This window comes from Sorex araneus, chromosome 9, assembly GCF_027595985.1.
Source record: "Sorex araneus isolate mSorAra2 chromosome 9, mSorAra2.pri, whole genome shotgun sequence".
In the NCBI taxonomy this organism is placed as follows: domain Eukaryota; kingdom Metazoa; phylum Chordata; class Mammalia; order Eulipotyphla; family Soricidae; genus Sorex; species Sorex araneus.
The window spans coordinates 14,126,908-14,142,614 of NC_073310.1; the positions used below are offsets into that span (position 1 = coordinate 14,126,908).

Genomic DNA, 15,707 nt, shown 5'->3' on the forward strand with positions numbered 1-15,707 from the left:
GGCGCTGACAGCATCAGCGTGGGCACGGTGGTGGGCTCACCAATTCCCATGGTCCTCCCGCCTGCGTGATGCTCATGCCTCCGCCACATTTCTGAGGGTCCTAGCAGGGGGGCCAGGCAACACCCATAATAGTATCATTAATAGCATCATTCTAGAACTCAGTGCTGAGTTTAATGAGTGCTGAGTGCCAAGTTAAGTGCAAGCAAAAACGTACTAGAAATTTATTTCACAAAGTTCGAGTTCCGAAATTTGTGGTGAAACTGTTTTCTCTCCTCTGCTGTCTTGAGAAAGGATTAGTAGATCTTGGGGTGAGGTGAAAAATGAATGATGGAGGAAGAAGAGAGAGTGGAGGAAGGTGGGAGGAGGGAGGGGGAAGAGAGAGAGGGAGAGAAAGAGAGAGAGAGAGAGAGAGGAATTGAAGGTGGGTAGGGCACAAGATCTGAAAGTCTGCTGAACTTTCCGGAATATGGCTTGCCTCTTTTTTCTTTCTAAAAATATTTATTGGGGGCTGGAGCGATAGCACAGCAGGGAGGGCATTTGCCTTGTACGTGGCCGACCCGGGTTCAATTCCCAGCATCACATATGGTCCCCTGAGCACCGCCAGGAGTAATTCCTGAGTACATGAACAGGAATAACCCCTGGTGTGACCAAAAAAGCAACATAAAAAAGCAAAAAAGAAAACAATAATAAATAAGAGAAAAAAAATAAAATATTTATTATGTTGGATTTTGGTCTTTGGACCACACGCAGCAATGCTCAGGGCTTGCTCCTGGCCCTTGACTCAGGAATTACTCCCATGGGATGACCGGAGATCGAACGTGGGTCAGCCATGTGCAAGGCAAGCGCCCTCCCCACTGTGCTATCGCTCCAGCCCCTCTCCAGTCTCCATAAACTCCACTCCGAGGAGCTGCTTTCTCTGATGGTTCAGAATACACAGAACCATCCCCTCGGGCTCGCCTGGTTTCTAGACTCCCCGTGTCGGGCTCTTGTATCAGGTGGGAGAGCGGCCATTTCCGCCAGAGTCTGCAGCCCGCCAGGCCCCTGCCCTCACCCGGACTCCTGTGTGCCAGACAGCTGCTGTGCTCTGCTGGGCTCGAGGGGGAGAGAAGGCGGGGGCTACTGCCTGAGCGGCAACAGGTGCCCCCCTTACGGGGAAGGGGAGCACGGCTACCCTCCTGCGCCTCCCCCCATCTCACCGGGGAAATCTCCGCGGAGCCTCACGGACCCCACAGAGCTCGGGGGATCCAGCCTCATGGCCAGGCCAGGGAGGACAATGCATAACCCGGGGACCACGGATGACATCAGCCACGATCTAGTTTTGGGAAATGGGGCGAAGGCTACATTGCTCTGAAGGAAACTGGGGTCTGCCAGCAAAGAGCAGGAGGAAAACACCCCCGGAGAGACACACCTGAGTGTCGCTCCCGTAGTCTACCCCGGGAGGTGGCCAGTCAGAGAGGGGCCCATGCGGGGGACCGCCCCCCCACCCCCCGAAGCCAGCCGGGAAGGCCTCTCCCCCGTCTCCTCTGGGGGGCCTTGCACCTCCCCAGGCTGCTCGGCAGGGACCCGGGCTTGAGCCCGGGGAGCAGAGCACAGCGCAGGGGTGAGGTGTGCTCTGGTGTTTAGTGGGAGGAGAGAGCTCCTGAGCGAGCCTCGAAAACGGAGCCTGAGGCGCTTCCTGGGGTGGGGAGTGGTGGGGAGGGGCTCCCGGCAGCATCTCGCCTCCCTCCACCGCTCCTGGCTGAGTGGGGCAGAGAGATGCGTTGCCAAAGGAATGGGTCAGTTTGCCCTGTGGGGTTGGGTGGGACAGGGCGCACCGGGAGAGAACGGCATCAGTGACTGCGTCAGCTCCTGAACCCAGGGCTTTCTTATGGCCCCCAGGGATATTTTTTTTTCTTTTCGGGTCACACCTGGTGATGCACAGGGGTCACTTCTGGCTCAGCACTCAGGAACTACCCCTGACGGTGCTCAGGAGACCATATGGGATGCTGGGAATCGAACCCGGGTTGGCCGGCTGTGTGCAAGGCAAACGCCCTACCCGCTGTGCTATCACTCCAGCCCCAAGGATTTTTTTTTTTTAATTTTATTTATTTTTAATTAGAGAATCACCATGAGGGTACAGTTACAGATTTATACACTTTTGTGCTTATACTTCCCTCATACAAAGTTTGGGAACCCATCCCTTCACCAGTGCCCAATTCTCCACCACCCGTAAACCCAGCCATCCCTCCCACCCTCCCCCAATCCCATCTCCCCCCCACCCCACCCTGCCACTGTGGCAAGGCATTCCTTCTGTTCTCTCTCTCTAATTAGCTGTTGTGGTTTGCAATAAAGGTGTTGAGTGGCCGCTGTGCTCAGTCTCTAGCCCTCATTCAGCCCGCAACTCCCTTCCCCCACATGGCCTTCGACTACAATGTAGTTGGTGATCGCTTCTCTGAGTTGACCTTTCCCCGGAACGTGAGGCCAGCCTCGAAGCCATGGAGTCAACCTCCTGGTACTTATTTCTACAGTTCTTGGGTGATAGTCTCCCACTCCAAGGATTTTTTTTGTTGTTGTTTCATTCCTGGAACTTTCTCAAAACTTTTCCTGAATCTCTCATTCCCTTCCTCCCTGCCCCCCAACCGACTTCCTGTCCTTCACTGTGAACCCACCCCAGCATGCGACATCACTCGCCTCTTCTTCAAGAAACCCGTTTTGGCCTGATTCTTCTCTGGTCTCTGCTTTTTTCCTTTCTGAGAAACCCGAACCTTTCACGAACCTTTCAGGCATCCCCGAGGACTCGACGATTTGGAGAATCTGTGTCGTGAGGCAATGTGATTTAGAGGGGGACCAGGGTCGGGGGACCGTCCAGGTCGGCATGTGCCAAGCCGGCGTCCTGCCCGCTCTACTGGGTCTCTGGTCTTATTGCAGGATGAGTCTCTTTTTTTTTTTTTTTTGCTTTTTGGGTCACACCCAGCGATGCTCAGGGGTTACTCCTGGCTTTGCACTCAGGAATTACTCCTGGCGGTGCTTGGGGGACCATATGGGATGCCGGGGATCGAACCCGGGTCGGCCGTGTGCAAGGCAAACACCCTACCCACTGTGCTATCGCTCCGGCCCCAGGATGAGTCTCGTTTTGCCCAGAACCAACGGTTTCCCAGAACCAAACGTTTTTCCTAGAACCATCGGTCTCATCCGGGCATGCCGAGTGTCAGTGGGGGGGGCCCCCCTCGTTGCCCTCTCCCGGGTTCCCCCAAACCGAGACGAGCCCGTCCTGGAGCACAGATGCTGACAACAAGGAACCACCCTGCCACGCGGGGTCTCTTTTTCATTTGTTTTATTAGCATCAATATATACAAAGTGGAAAATGACTTTGTTCATCAGTTGAGCTTAGAAAGTTCGCTTTTGAGTCTGTCGGGGCACGAAAATGGATATGAAAATTTCCCAGGAGAAAGGCTCACCTTTGGGGGGGGGGTTGCGGGATGGCTGGTGGCGGGGAGAGGGGGGGACCCGCAGCCTATGAGGGCGTGTCCACTGTTCCGGGGGGACAGAGGGCCCGGACAGCATGGCCTCAGGAGGAAGCCACACTTTCTCCCGGGGCAGTTTCCACAGCTAACAGCAGCCCCAAGAGGCCGGCGCCCAGCATCCTGCAGGGGCAGCCCCTGGTGGACGAGGGCAGCCACCAAGAGGCCACCAGAGTCCGTCCATCGGTTTAAACAGCCCTGCTGCCCGCACCGGCCCCTGCAAGGCCATCGCCACCAGGAGTACCAGCACAGTGGGGATGCGTCGAGCTCAGGGCAGACAGCCATGGCCCTGCTGGGAACTCACAGGGACCCCATAGTCCCCTAACAGCTTCCGGGAAGGTGGAAGTCTCTGTAAATCTCTGTAAACCCCCACCCCCCCACACCCCCGGTTTCCCAAACCAAGAGTAGCTTGGAAGAAGGGGACAGCCCGTTTTCCGAGTTCCTCGAGATCGTACACCCTGTTCAAACACAGTGAGTCCCCCTGGGCTTTTGCTAGTTAAGCATAGAAAAATGGCAGAAAGGAATGTTGGGACAGTTTGTAGGGTTTTTTTTTTTTTTGGCACTGTTATGATTCTTTCTTAACCTTTACAGATTACAAAATGCACATTCGGACATTTGAAAAGAAAAGGGAAAGAGACCCACCCGTCTTTGCCACCAACACTGGACACCGTCACTCGGGAACAATCCATCTCTAGGCTAAAACGAACACGTGGAACATGGAGACAGGGGCTTCGCGGCTAAGACCCAAACTAAGACACGAGTAGCCCGGGAAAAGGAAAGCCAAAAAAAAAAAAAAAAACAAAAAAAGGACCTTTTCTAGCCCTCTGGAAAAGCCAATTGAAAGGGTCTGGCCAGTGTCAGGGAATATAGGGTTAGAATAAAGATGTTTCTATTCTGTCAGTCTTTAGACAAAAGGCAAATGTTTAGTTTTCAAACAACCACCATCAGTCCTAAAATCAAATATCATTAACAGAATTTTTTTTTTCTCCAGCTGGCCCTGGGAGTAGGGTTAAAACGAAGAATCAGCTCGAAAGTCACAGGAAGAGTGTGTCTTTCTCCCTGATCCCTCCGTCTCTTTGATCACCTGTTTCCGCTCTGGAGGAGGCCCTGTTCTTTCTTGATTTATGTATCTCTCCCTCTCTCTCCCCGCCCCACTCTTTTATCCTTTTTGGGTCACACCTGGCAATGCTCAGGGGTTACTCCTGGCTCTGCACTCAGGAATGACTCCTGGCGGTGCCCAGGGGGACCATATGGGATGCTGAGAATCGAACCCGGGTCGGCCTCATGCCAGGCAAACGCCCTACCCACTGTGCTATCGCTCCAGCCTCTCCTCCCTCCTCTCTCCCCTCCCATCTTTCTAAATCAGTTCCAATAAAAACTCCCTTGCTTCTCTGAAGAAAGAGAAAGAGACGCTCGGAGGAGCTTCAGCCTTTTTTGCCAGAAAGGTGACCTGGTGTGTGTGTGTGTGTGTGTGTGTGTGTGTGTGTGTGTGTGGCTCCTCTCGGAACGTGGCCATTGTGCTCCCGGGGTGCCTAGGAATTTTCGTCTCGGGGCCCCCAGTAGGGCTGGGGGTTGGGAGCTGGGGGGGGGTCTTCTGATAATAAGTTATTTCGAGATCGTACACCCTGATAATAAGTTAAATAACTCCCTTTAGTTATTTCCCAGGCCATAGGCCATGGACAGGGAGGCAGGTATCTCGGACACCCAGAGTGAGTGCGGGCTTCCTGGTCTGGGGGGAGAATGTGCGTGCGCCCCCCCTGCCCACTGCCCTGTCCTGCCCGGGAGTGTCCTAGAAAAGCCCCCCCTCCTTGTGGCCTCTCAGCCACGCACTCACACAACAGGTCCCTTTCGCTTTTCTTTGCTTCCAACCCAATGGACTGAAAAACACACTTCGAGAGAAAGCAAGAGGCTGCCAGGGGGTCCCACAAACCACCAAGCTGAGCCGGGGGGGGGGGGGGAACCTCTCAGGGCCGTCACCCCCCACCCCCACGCCGGGGCGTGCTGGAGTGCTGGACTCCCTTCTCCCCTGCGGCCCCTCGCTCCCCGCCCCTAGGCTCCCCTTCCTATCCACACCGAGGACAGACTCTCCGAGGCGGGTCACCCCGGCCCCGTCTCCTGAGCGGGGGGGGGGGGGGGGGGGGTGAGAGAGGCCAGGCAGGGCCCTGGCTGGGCCCCCGTGACGGAGCAGGAGCCCCGAAACGGGGTCTGAGCTGCTTCCTTGTCTCATCCCTGGAGCCTGGGGGTCCATCCAGGAGGTGTGTGGGGGCGGGAAGCCCCTGGGCCTGCCACCTTCACTCCGCCACCACCTGGGCACACTCCGCCCACGTTCTTTCCTCCCGGGCTCCCTGCCGGCCCAGACACTTGGTGCTCACCGGGGGCTAAGCGCAAGCGTGTCCTTAAACCCCACCCCCTTTTTTTGGGGGGGGGGCCTGGGGGGGTGGTTCAGGCCTTCCAGTTGTCCCTGGTCGAACCCGGCTCACCCTTTTGGGTCAGACCACGGCACCTCCCCATCTCCCCGGATTGCCGCCCCTGCCAGCTGGGCCAGGCGGTGGCTGTGCACCTGGGGGCAATAACCAGCTCTTTCACCGCCGAGGAGCACGAGGGGAGGAGCACATTTTATTAGCGCGATTCCCTCCCTCCCTCCTGCCCTCCCGCCCTCCCTGCAGCCCACCGCGGCCCCAGTTCTTCGCTGTGACCCTTCCACGTGGCAGACCCGCCCGTCTGCTCGGCAAGCATCCGGGAGCTGCTGGCACCAGCACCGCCCTCAGGGAACGGGGGGAACGTTTCGCTCTCGCTCTGCAGCCACCACTGGGGCGGGAAGGCTGCGCCTCGGTGGCCTCAGGAGGCTCCCCGGAGGGCGAGGAGGAGGAGGAGGAGGGGGAGGAAGAGGAGGAGGGGGAGGGGGAGAGGGAGGAGGAGGAGGAGGAGGGGAGGAGGAGGAGGAGGGGAAGCAGGAGGAGGAGAGGAGGAGAAGGGGAGGGCGAGGAGGAGGAGGAGGAGGGGAGGAGGAGGGGGAGAGGGCGAGGAGGAGGAGGGGGAGGAGGAGGAGGAGGAAGGGGAGGAGGAGGGGGAGCAGGAGGAGGAGGGGGGAGCAGGAGGAGGAGAGGGAGGAGAAGGGGAGGAGGAGGAGCAGGAGGGGAGGAGGGGGGAGGGCAAGGAGGAGGAGGGGGAGGAGGAGGAGGAGGAAGGGAGGGAGGAGGAGGGAGCAGGAGGAGAGGAGGAGGAGAGGAGGAAGGGAGGAGGAGGCAGCAGGAGGGGAGGAGGGGGAGGGCGAGGAGGAGGAGGGGGAGGGGAGGAGGAGGAGGAGGGGGGAGGCGGAGGAGGGGAAGGGGAGGAGGAGGGGAGGAGGAGGAGGAGGAGGAGGAGGAGGAGGAGGAGGGGGAGCAGGAGGAGGAGAGGGAGGAGAAGGGGAGGAGGAGGAGAAGGGGGAGGAGGAGGAGGAGGCGAGAACGCGGAGAAGCAGGGAGAGACCAGGAGAGCGGGGGCAGGGATGCGGGCTGGTTCCGGGCGGGGGAGGGCCCGCTCAGTCCCTGCACGTCGTCCCCGCCCCTGCGGACCCGGCAGGGGACACCCCAGGGCAGGGGCGCGCCGCGGGCGCCCAGGCGGGAATCCGGACACGCATGCAGAGTGCCGCAGCGGGCGTCCCGGGCCGGGTCCTCTCGCGCCGCAGGGCCCTCGCCCGCTCGCACGGGGCCGGGGCCACCGCTGCACCACATCCGGCCAGGCCGACGGTCAAGTTTTAAATATAATAAATACAGCAAAGAAAACGGGGAGTCGTCGGGGAAGCGTCGGAGGAAAAGGCAGCTGACCCGCGGGGGCTTTCTGTCCGACGGCCACGGGGTCTGTGCGTGAGGTTCTCAGATGCTGGCCCCGGAGCTGCACCCCGGGGGGCCCCTTCTCCAGGGCAGTGGCCTTAGATGGAGACTTCATACTCTCTGGTTTCCTGAGAGAGAGAGAGAGAGAGAGAGAGAGAGACAGAGAGACAGAGAGGGAGAGAGACAGAGAGGGAGAGAGACAGAGAGACAGAGACAGAGAGACAGAGCGAGGGAGAGAGACAGAGAGAGGGAGAGGGAGAGAGACAGAGAGACAGAAAGAGAGATAAGACAGAGAGACAGAGAGAGGAGAGGGAGAGAGACAGAGAGACAGAAAGACAGAGAGACAGAGAAAGAGAGAGGAAGAGAGAGAGAGGGAGAAAGACAGAGAGACAGAGAGAGAAAGAGAGATAGAGACAGAGAGAGACAGAGAGAGGGAGAGAGACAGAGAGAGGGAGAGAGACAGAGAGAGAGACAGAAAGAGAGAGAGACAGAGAGAGACAGAGACAGAGAGACAGAGAGAGGGAGAGAGACAGAGAGAGGGAGAGAGACAGAGAGATAGAGAGAGACAGAGAGAGAGAGACAGAGAGAGAGAGTTGCATGGGGGCGGTCTGCAGGGTGGGAGGGGCTTGGTGGGGCTGAGACAGGCCCCCTGGCCTTGTCTTTCTGCTGGCCAGTCACACGAGCCATGGGGAAACTGGGCATGTAACCCGGAGGAGGGTGAATTCAGAGCACACGCAGGGGGGAGGCGCGCGGCAGGACCGGGAGACCGACTCACTCACCCCTGTCTCGTAGATGGGGTTGTCAAACTCGGTTTCCACGGTGATCTGGGCTGTAGGGGTGGGGAGTACATCAGGGGCAGACGCAGGTTGGAGTAGTAGCGACATCTGGAACAGAGAGAAGGGGGAGAGGGTCAGGATCATGGGGGGCACCACAGGTGCCAACTCTCGCGGACTGAAGACAAGGAGGAAGTGTGGGAGCCGCCCCCGAGAGCCAAGACAGCCAGGGGAGCTGCTCTGAGTCCAACCCAAGAAGCACCAGGCTGGGAGCAGCAACAATGAGAGTGTGCATGTATGAGCACCAACTGTATAACAGGAGTGTGCATGCACGAGCACCTGCTGCATACCACGTGGCCTCAGCCCAGCCTTCCCGGACCTCCTGTTTCAGGGTGGCTCCTCCGGTCCCAGAGCCAGCCCCCTGCCCCCTCGTGCTCACTGGAGAGTCTCATCCTTCTTTCCTCCCCGCACCCCAGGCTGGGCCGGGTATACCCCGACCCGCTTCTGGGAGTGCCGAGCCTCGGAGAGCGGGAGCCCCGGGGACGCGGGCGGCGGGCAGGCGCCCCTACCTGGTGATGTAGATGTAGGCTCCGCCCAGCAGCAGGGACACGATGAGGACCGGGAGGAAGATGGCCAGCGCCATGTTTCCGCCTTCCAGAGACGTCTCTGCTGCCGCTTCTGCTACTGAACACACACGCCATGACGCCCTCCGCTCTGCCCCCTGCCCCGCCCCAACCCGCGTGGGCACGGTGCCCGCCTCCCCAAGCCCTCATCTCCTGGTCCCCAGGAGCACCCCCGAGCCAGCCCCCACCCCAGCGTGCCCCTCTGGGGGGCACGGGCAGAGGCTGGTCCGGGTCCAAGGCCAGGGGAGACGGGCGGGGGAGGGGAGGGAGGGGGCGTCTAGGTGAGACCAGCAGTGGGCCGGCATGCTGCCTGAGCGCCCCCTGTCTTGGTTTTGCCTGGGGGTGACCGGGTGGGTCCTCAGGGCTTACTCCTGGCTCTGTGCTCAGGCATCACGTGGGCCGGTGCTTGGGGGACCACATGAGGTGTTGGGGATTGAACCTGGGTCTGCCACGTGTGAAGCAAGAGCCCTACCCATTGTACCATCTCTCTGGCCCCCCCCAACAGAGGTTTTTTTTAAGCAGGAATTTCCACGCTGGGCTACTTCCCCGGGAAACAGGGGGAAGCTGGCGCCCCCTCCCAGAGCCGGGTCCTCAGGCCCTCCAGGAGAGAACCCTGGGGGTGCGGGGCCGGTTCTTGAGCCGGCACAGCCCCGGGGCCACCCCAAGTGCAGAGATGCTGTTTTGACTCTCCCGCAGGCCCATTCCTGGGGTACCTGCCCCGGCCTCCCACTCACTTCCCCCTGTTTGCGAAAGTTGCAAGTGTGTGTGTGCGTGTGTGTGTGTGTGTCTGTGTGCATGTGTGAATGTGTGTCTCTGTAGGTGAGTGTGTGTCTGTGTGAGTGTGTGTCTGTGTGTGTGAATGCGTGTGAATGTGTGAGTGTGTGCGAGTGCGAGTGTGTATGTGTCTCTGTGTGTCAGTGTGTGTATGTGTGTCAGTGTGTGTCAGAGCTGCTGCGGGCGTGCGGGGGCAGGCTCGGAGACCCCCTGTCTTTCCTGCCCTTCCTGCCTCCAGCTGGCCCCCCAGACAGTCCCGAGGCTCGTGGGCAGGGGCAGAGAGGGGTCTGGACAGAGACTGACTCCCCGCCTCCCCCGCGCCCGGCCCCCAGCCAGCACTGGCTCTGCCCACGTGGACTGACGTCCGTTGTGACAGGGAAGAGCCGAGAGCGGGGGCCACGGGCCGGAGCAGAGTCAGCAGAGACTGTCGGAGATGCCCTGGCCTCGGGGACAAGAGGAAATACAGCCTGGGAGTGCGGAGATGAAGCCAGGGCTGTGTGGACCCGGGGCATTGGGAGTGTGTGTGTGTGTGTGTGTGTGTCTCTGTGTGTGAGGGTGTGTGTGAATGTGTGAATGTGTCTGTGGTGTGTGAGTATGAGTGTGTGTCTATGTGTGTGAGTGTGTGCCTGTGAGTGTGTCTGTGTGTGAATGTGTGTGTCTGCGTGTGTGTGTATGAGTGTGTGTGTGAATGTGTACGAGTGTGTGTCTGTGAGTGTGTATATGTGTGTCTGTGTGTCAGTGTGTGTATGTGTGTCATTGTGTGTCAATGTATCAGTGTGTATCAGTGTATCTGTGTCTGTGTGTCTTTGTGTGTGTGCAAGTGTGTGTCTGTGTGTCTGTGTGTGTGCGTGAGTGTGTGTTTGTGTGTCTGTATGTGTGAGTGTGTGCGTGTGTGTGTGCATGTGTGAATGTGTGTGTCTGCGTGTGTGAATGTGTGTATGAGTGTGTGTCTGTGTGAATGTGTGCGAGCGTGTGTCTGTGAGTGTATATATGTGTGTATATGTGTGTTTGTGTGTCAGTGTGTGTGTGTCATTGTGTCAGTGTATCTGTGTCTGTGTCTTTGTGTGTACGAGTGTGTGTCTGTGAGTGTGTATATGTGTGTTTGTGTGTCAGTGTGTGTATGTGTGTCATTGTGTCAGTGTATCTGTGTCTGTGTGTCTGTGTGTGCGAGTGTGTGTCTGTGTGTCTGTGTGTGTGCACGAGTATGTGTTTGTGTGTCTGTATGTGTGAGTGCGTGTGTGTGTGTGTGTGTGTCTGTGTGTCTGTGTGTGTGTCTACATGCCTGTGGGAATCCAACAGGATGTGGTTTCCGCAGGGTGCCGAATGGTTCACCAACAGGATGGCTGGCAAACACAAGACAAACTCCCAGACAGCAGTGAGCATCTCCCCACCATGATGAACCTCCCTCGGTAATTCAGAATAAAGGAACAGAGAAGGGGTCGGGGGGCACCGAGGAAGAGAACAGGAGCAGGAAACAGCCCCCATGCCTCGAAGCCAGGTCAGCACACGAGCCCTCGGATTCTCTCCCTCCCTGGCGGGCAGCCCCCGTCAGTCAGAGCTGGGACCCTACGCCAATCTGATTATGTGTCTTTCCCGTGTTCTTTGGTTCGGAATGACCCTTGGCTGCATGCACGGCAGAAAGGCCTTTTTGTTGTTGTTGTTTTTTCTTTGCTTTTTGGGTCACACCCAGCGATGCTCAGGGGTTACTCCTGGCTTTGCACTCAGGAATTACTCCTGGCAGTGCTTGGGGGACCATATGGGATGCCAGGGATCGAACCCGGGTCGGCCGCGTGCAAGGCAAATGCCCTAGCCGCTGTGCTATTGCTCCAGCCCCCTGTTGTTGTTTTTTAAGCACCTGGAGACGCTTGATGTTGTGGGATTATTTTTCATCCTAGAAGGAACTCACCTTCTAAAGCGTGCTCAAAGCTGTCTTGATTCACTGCAAGAGAGATCAGGAACACGGGTCAGTGTCAAGTGAGCTCACTGGGTTGGCACGAAGCCAGAGAGACAGAGAGAGAGAGCGGGAGAGCGGGAGAGAGCGGGAGAGAGGGAGGGACCAGGCTCCAGCTGTATTATATTTTATTGAATTTATTGCAGCGGATGCTCTTTTAATCGATCCTGGGCACTTGGAATGAGTGGAAATGTCGGCGCACAGCCCCTTCTTCAGTTCCCAGAAGGGAGACGCAGAAAGGACCAGGGGCAGCAAGGCTCCAAGTGAATAATGACGGTCTTGCCTGTGTCAGAGCCAGCTGGGAGTGGCCTGGCCACCGGCTCACTGCGGCTGCTTCCGTCTCATCAGCCCTGAGCATATATGTATAGCATCATCGTGAATTGCACTTTTTTATTTTTATTTTTTTGCTTTTTTGGGTCACACCTGGCGATGCTCAGGGGTATCTCCTGGATTTTGCACTCAGGAATTACCCCTGGTGGTGCTCAGGGGACCATATGGGATGCTGGGAATCGAACCTGGGTCGGCCGCTTGCAAGGCAAACGCCCTCCCCGCTGTGCTGTCACTCCACCCTCATTGCACACTTTTTGTTTCTGGGCCACATCCAGTGTTGCTCAGGGCTTTCTCCTGACTCTGCACTCAGGAAATCACTCCCAGTGCCGCTCAGATGGACCTTATGAGGTGTTGGGGATTGAACTTGACCTGGCTGCGTGCCAGCCCAGCGCCCTACCCACGGTACTGTCTCCCCAGGCCAAATCTCACGCCCCGAAGGCCCGGATGAGTGTATCCAAACTGAAGTGTGTCCTAATTTAATTTCGATGACGTTCACTTCATTGACTTGCTCAATTTACGGATGGGAGACTGTCCCCCAAGTCAATGAGGCGCTATAATTTTCCCACCAGTAGGGGGCGCTCGCCGCAAGCCCCATGGCACTGGTCCTTTCTTTGTTTTTTGGTTTTTTTTTTTTTTTTTTTTTGCTTTTTGGGTCACACCTGGCGATGCACAGGGGTTACTCCTGGCTCTGCACTCAGGAATCATTCCTGGCGGTGCCCAGGGGACCATATGGGATGCTGGGAATCGAACCCGGGTCGGCCGCATGCCAGGCAAACGCCCTCCCCGCTGTGCTATCACTCCAGCCCTGGCACTGGTCCTTTGTATCTGGGGAGTGTATGTGAGCCTTTGGGGCGACCCCCAAAGCCAAAAGGGTGGGGTGGGGGATGGCCTGGGGGACATCCTTCACCCTTGAGAGCCCCGCGGTTGTGGGAAGGGGGCGTGGGGGGTGGGAAAGGCCTAGGAGTGTGAGCGGGCGGACACTCCTGGATACGCCGGCTTCTCACCTTTGCAGACGGGCAGGGGCCCGTTCCAGTGGGACGGCTGGCCCAGGATGCAGCGGATGGTCACCTCGCCCATGAGCTCGAAGCCTTCGTAGCACATGAAGGTGAGGGACTCTCCAGGCAGGTAGAGGCGCTTGTACAGGATCTGGTACCCGTTCTCAGGCAGCCCCGGGTTGTCACAGGCCAGCGACTCTTCCGCTGAGACGGGAGAGAGAAGGTGGCCCGATGCGGCCGTGCACATCTCTGGGGGGAACCCCGTCCTCAGAGCCGGCCTCTCCCGCTGCAGCCCCGCCTTGTGGGGGACTGTTTCCCCATCTCTCCCCGCTCCCAGTGCTACCCTGTGGGGCCATGGTCGGTCCTGTGAATCTGGCTCCTTCTTTGCTGTGTGACCTCCAGCTAAGACTGCACCCTCTCTGAGCCTCTGCCGCTAGTCCCCGGGAGGTGGGACTAATAGCAGGATTATTAGCGGATGCATCAATAAGGGCAAAGTGCTTAGGGCACTCTTTTTTTTTTCTTTTTGGGTCACACCCAGCGATGCACAGGGATCACTCCTGGCTCATGCACTCAGGAGTCACCCCTGGCGGTGCTCAGGGGACCCTATGGGATGCTGGGATTCGAACCCGGGTCGGCCGCGTGCAAGGCAAACGCCCTCCCCGCTGTGCTATCGCTCCAGCCCCGCTTAGGGCACTCTTGCCGTGTCAGAGGAGACCAGGGAATGACAGGGTTGGTGATGCTCAGTGACTCAATATTCTTCCCGCTCTTCACCTGCCTGTCCCGAAGAAGTCGTGTGCTCCCACCCTCGGTCCTCATTTCTCCCTCCCCAGGAAGCCTTCCCTGATGCCTCCTCCTCCCCACCCCCGACTGAGCGGAGGCCCCTGGCTTTCCAGTTCTCCCCCCGCCTTTACTGAGTCACTTAGGACCAGTTTCCCCCACGGGAAAGGAGCCCTGGAAGCTCAGGGCTGCGCCACACGGAGCGTCAGGAACGATGCAACCTGCAGAGCTTCAGAAGTGAGCCCTGGTGCCGAAGTCCTCCGGGTCCCGGCTATGCCGGGGTGGTGCCTCCCCGTCAGCCCCAGGGCAGAAGGCTCCGCCCCCAAGCCTGGCTTCCTACACCCGACGACAAGCCCAAGACCCGAGGCAAGCTTGGGTCAGTGTCACCCACCTGTGAACACTGAGGTGAGCCAGGTTGGGGGTCTGATGACTCCCAAGTATCATCACGGGCACTAATGTCCTCCCCAACTTGAACACTCAGGGTCATGGTCATCGCCAAAACGTCAAAACTCAGGCGTATCTCCGGCCCTCGCTTTGGGGCACAGACATCAGCTTTAAGTGTCCATGCCTTAGCGCAGGACTGAAGCCACTGACCTTGCACACAGCCAACCCAGGCGCCCTGAGCCGCACCAGGAGTGACCCCTGAGCACAGAGCCGGGAGTAAGTCCTGAGCACCTCCAGGGGTGGGCCCCCACACCAAAACAAAACAGTGAAAGAAAAAACAAAAGTCCGCCCACTTCGCCGCGCCCGCCGCTCCAGTATGACCGAGGAGGACAAGGGAGCTGCTTTGGGCACCAGCAGCCCACTGGACAAGTATGTGAACTGAGCGTTTCCGCCAGGCCGCCCGTGCGGGGGCCCGGCGTTCCTCTTTTTTTTTTAAATCTCTCTCTCTCTCTCTCAACCTCTCCTGGGCACAGCACAGCCTCCACCCCACTTCTCTGAGCACAAAATGGAGACACGCACCCAAATGCGCGGCGCGGCTGGCGGGAGATCGAGGGGTGGGGAAGTACCGGTCTCTGCCCACCGCGGACACTTAAGGACAGTGCAGCCACGTGGGCTTCCCACTCACCGCGCCTGCCACTCCAGTATGACCGAGGAGGACAAGGGAGCTGCTTTGGACACCAGCAGCCCACTGGACAAGGTGCAGTATGTGAACTGAGCGTTTCCGCCAGGCCGCCCGTGCGGGGGCCCGGTATTTCTCTAGGTTTTCCCGTCTTATGAGCACCATAAAAGGGTAAAAGATTGTAGCGATAGAATTTCAGGCAGAATTTTTTCCTGGACTTTATACAGAAACCCAAAACCACGCGGCCGCTGCCGGGGCAGCGAGACCTAATATCATCTAATCATCAGCAATATGAAATGGTTCCCTCTTAACGGGTCGGACTTTGGTGGGAAACCCTAACAAGAATAGTAATTTTTTTGTTGAAATATTGAAGGCAACCAAAGTGGTAGCCATCTCTCTAGATTGAACTAAGCCATACACCCACACCAGCTGAGAAGAAATATCCTTCTTTCTCGGGAAGAAACGCGGCATGGTGTTAACCATAGTATTATGTCCATTAAGTTGACACGGACCTGGTGGCATGGGAATGGGATACAAGGGAATAAAGTATTATGTACATGGAACAGCGGGACGCTGGTGGAATCTCAAGCCGGGGCCGATACCAGCGCACTACCTTTGGTTCCAGAAACTGCAGACTTTCTACCAGACTATCAACTAAGCCAGAGCCCCACGCCGGCTGATGATGGGAAATAACCATCTTTTTCGGTTTGTTTTCCCTTTGTCAGGCAGCGTGGTGAATACTAAACAGGCGTGAACTCGGTGGCGCGGGACGAGGGGGAAAAAAATAGTAAAGTTATGTAACAAACAGCGGGACTTAATATCTCTACATTCTCAGCAATGGAGAACTGTCAAATGATTCCTTGACAATAGGACTGTCTTTTTCTTTTTTTGGGGAAACCCCAGCAACAATAGCGAGTTATGTGTTGAAACATAGAAAGTAACCAAGATAAAGCGTAAACGAAGTGAAACTTATCACTTACAAGGGCGGGGACGGGGGGGGTCGGGAGGGGGCGGGAGGTATACTGGGGTGGTTGGTGATGGAATAGGGGCACTGGTGAAGAGAAGGGTGTTTGAGTATTGTATAACTGACATAATCCTGAGAACTA

At 57.6% G+C, this 15,707-nt stretch overlaps 1 protein-coding gene across 1 annotated transcript in view; it reads right to left on the reverse strand.

Moving 5' to 3' along the window:
• Nucleotides 1-7,279: 7,279 nt before the first annotated feature.
• SEZ6L (seizure related 6 homolog like) overlaps nt 7,280-15,707 on the reverse strand; it is a 66,095-nt gene continuing 57,667 nt past the window's right edge. Inside the window, 6 exon segments of the mRNA XM_055147111.1 lie at nt 7,280-7,443; nt 8,095-8,145; nt 8,148-8,199; nt 8,658-8,769; nt 11,392-11,424; nt 12,771-12,965. Coding sequence (XP_055003086.1) covers nt 7,414-7,443; nt 8,095-8,145; nt 8,148-8,199; nt 8,658-8,769; nt 11,392-11,424; nt 12,771-12,965 — 473 coding nt within the window. The 3' untranslated portion in view covers nt 7,280-7,413.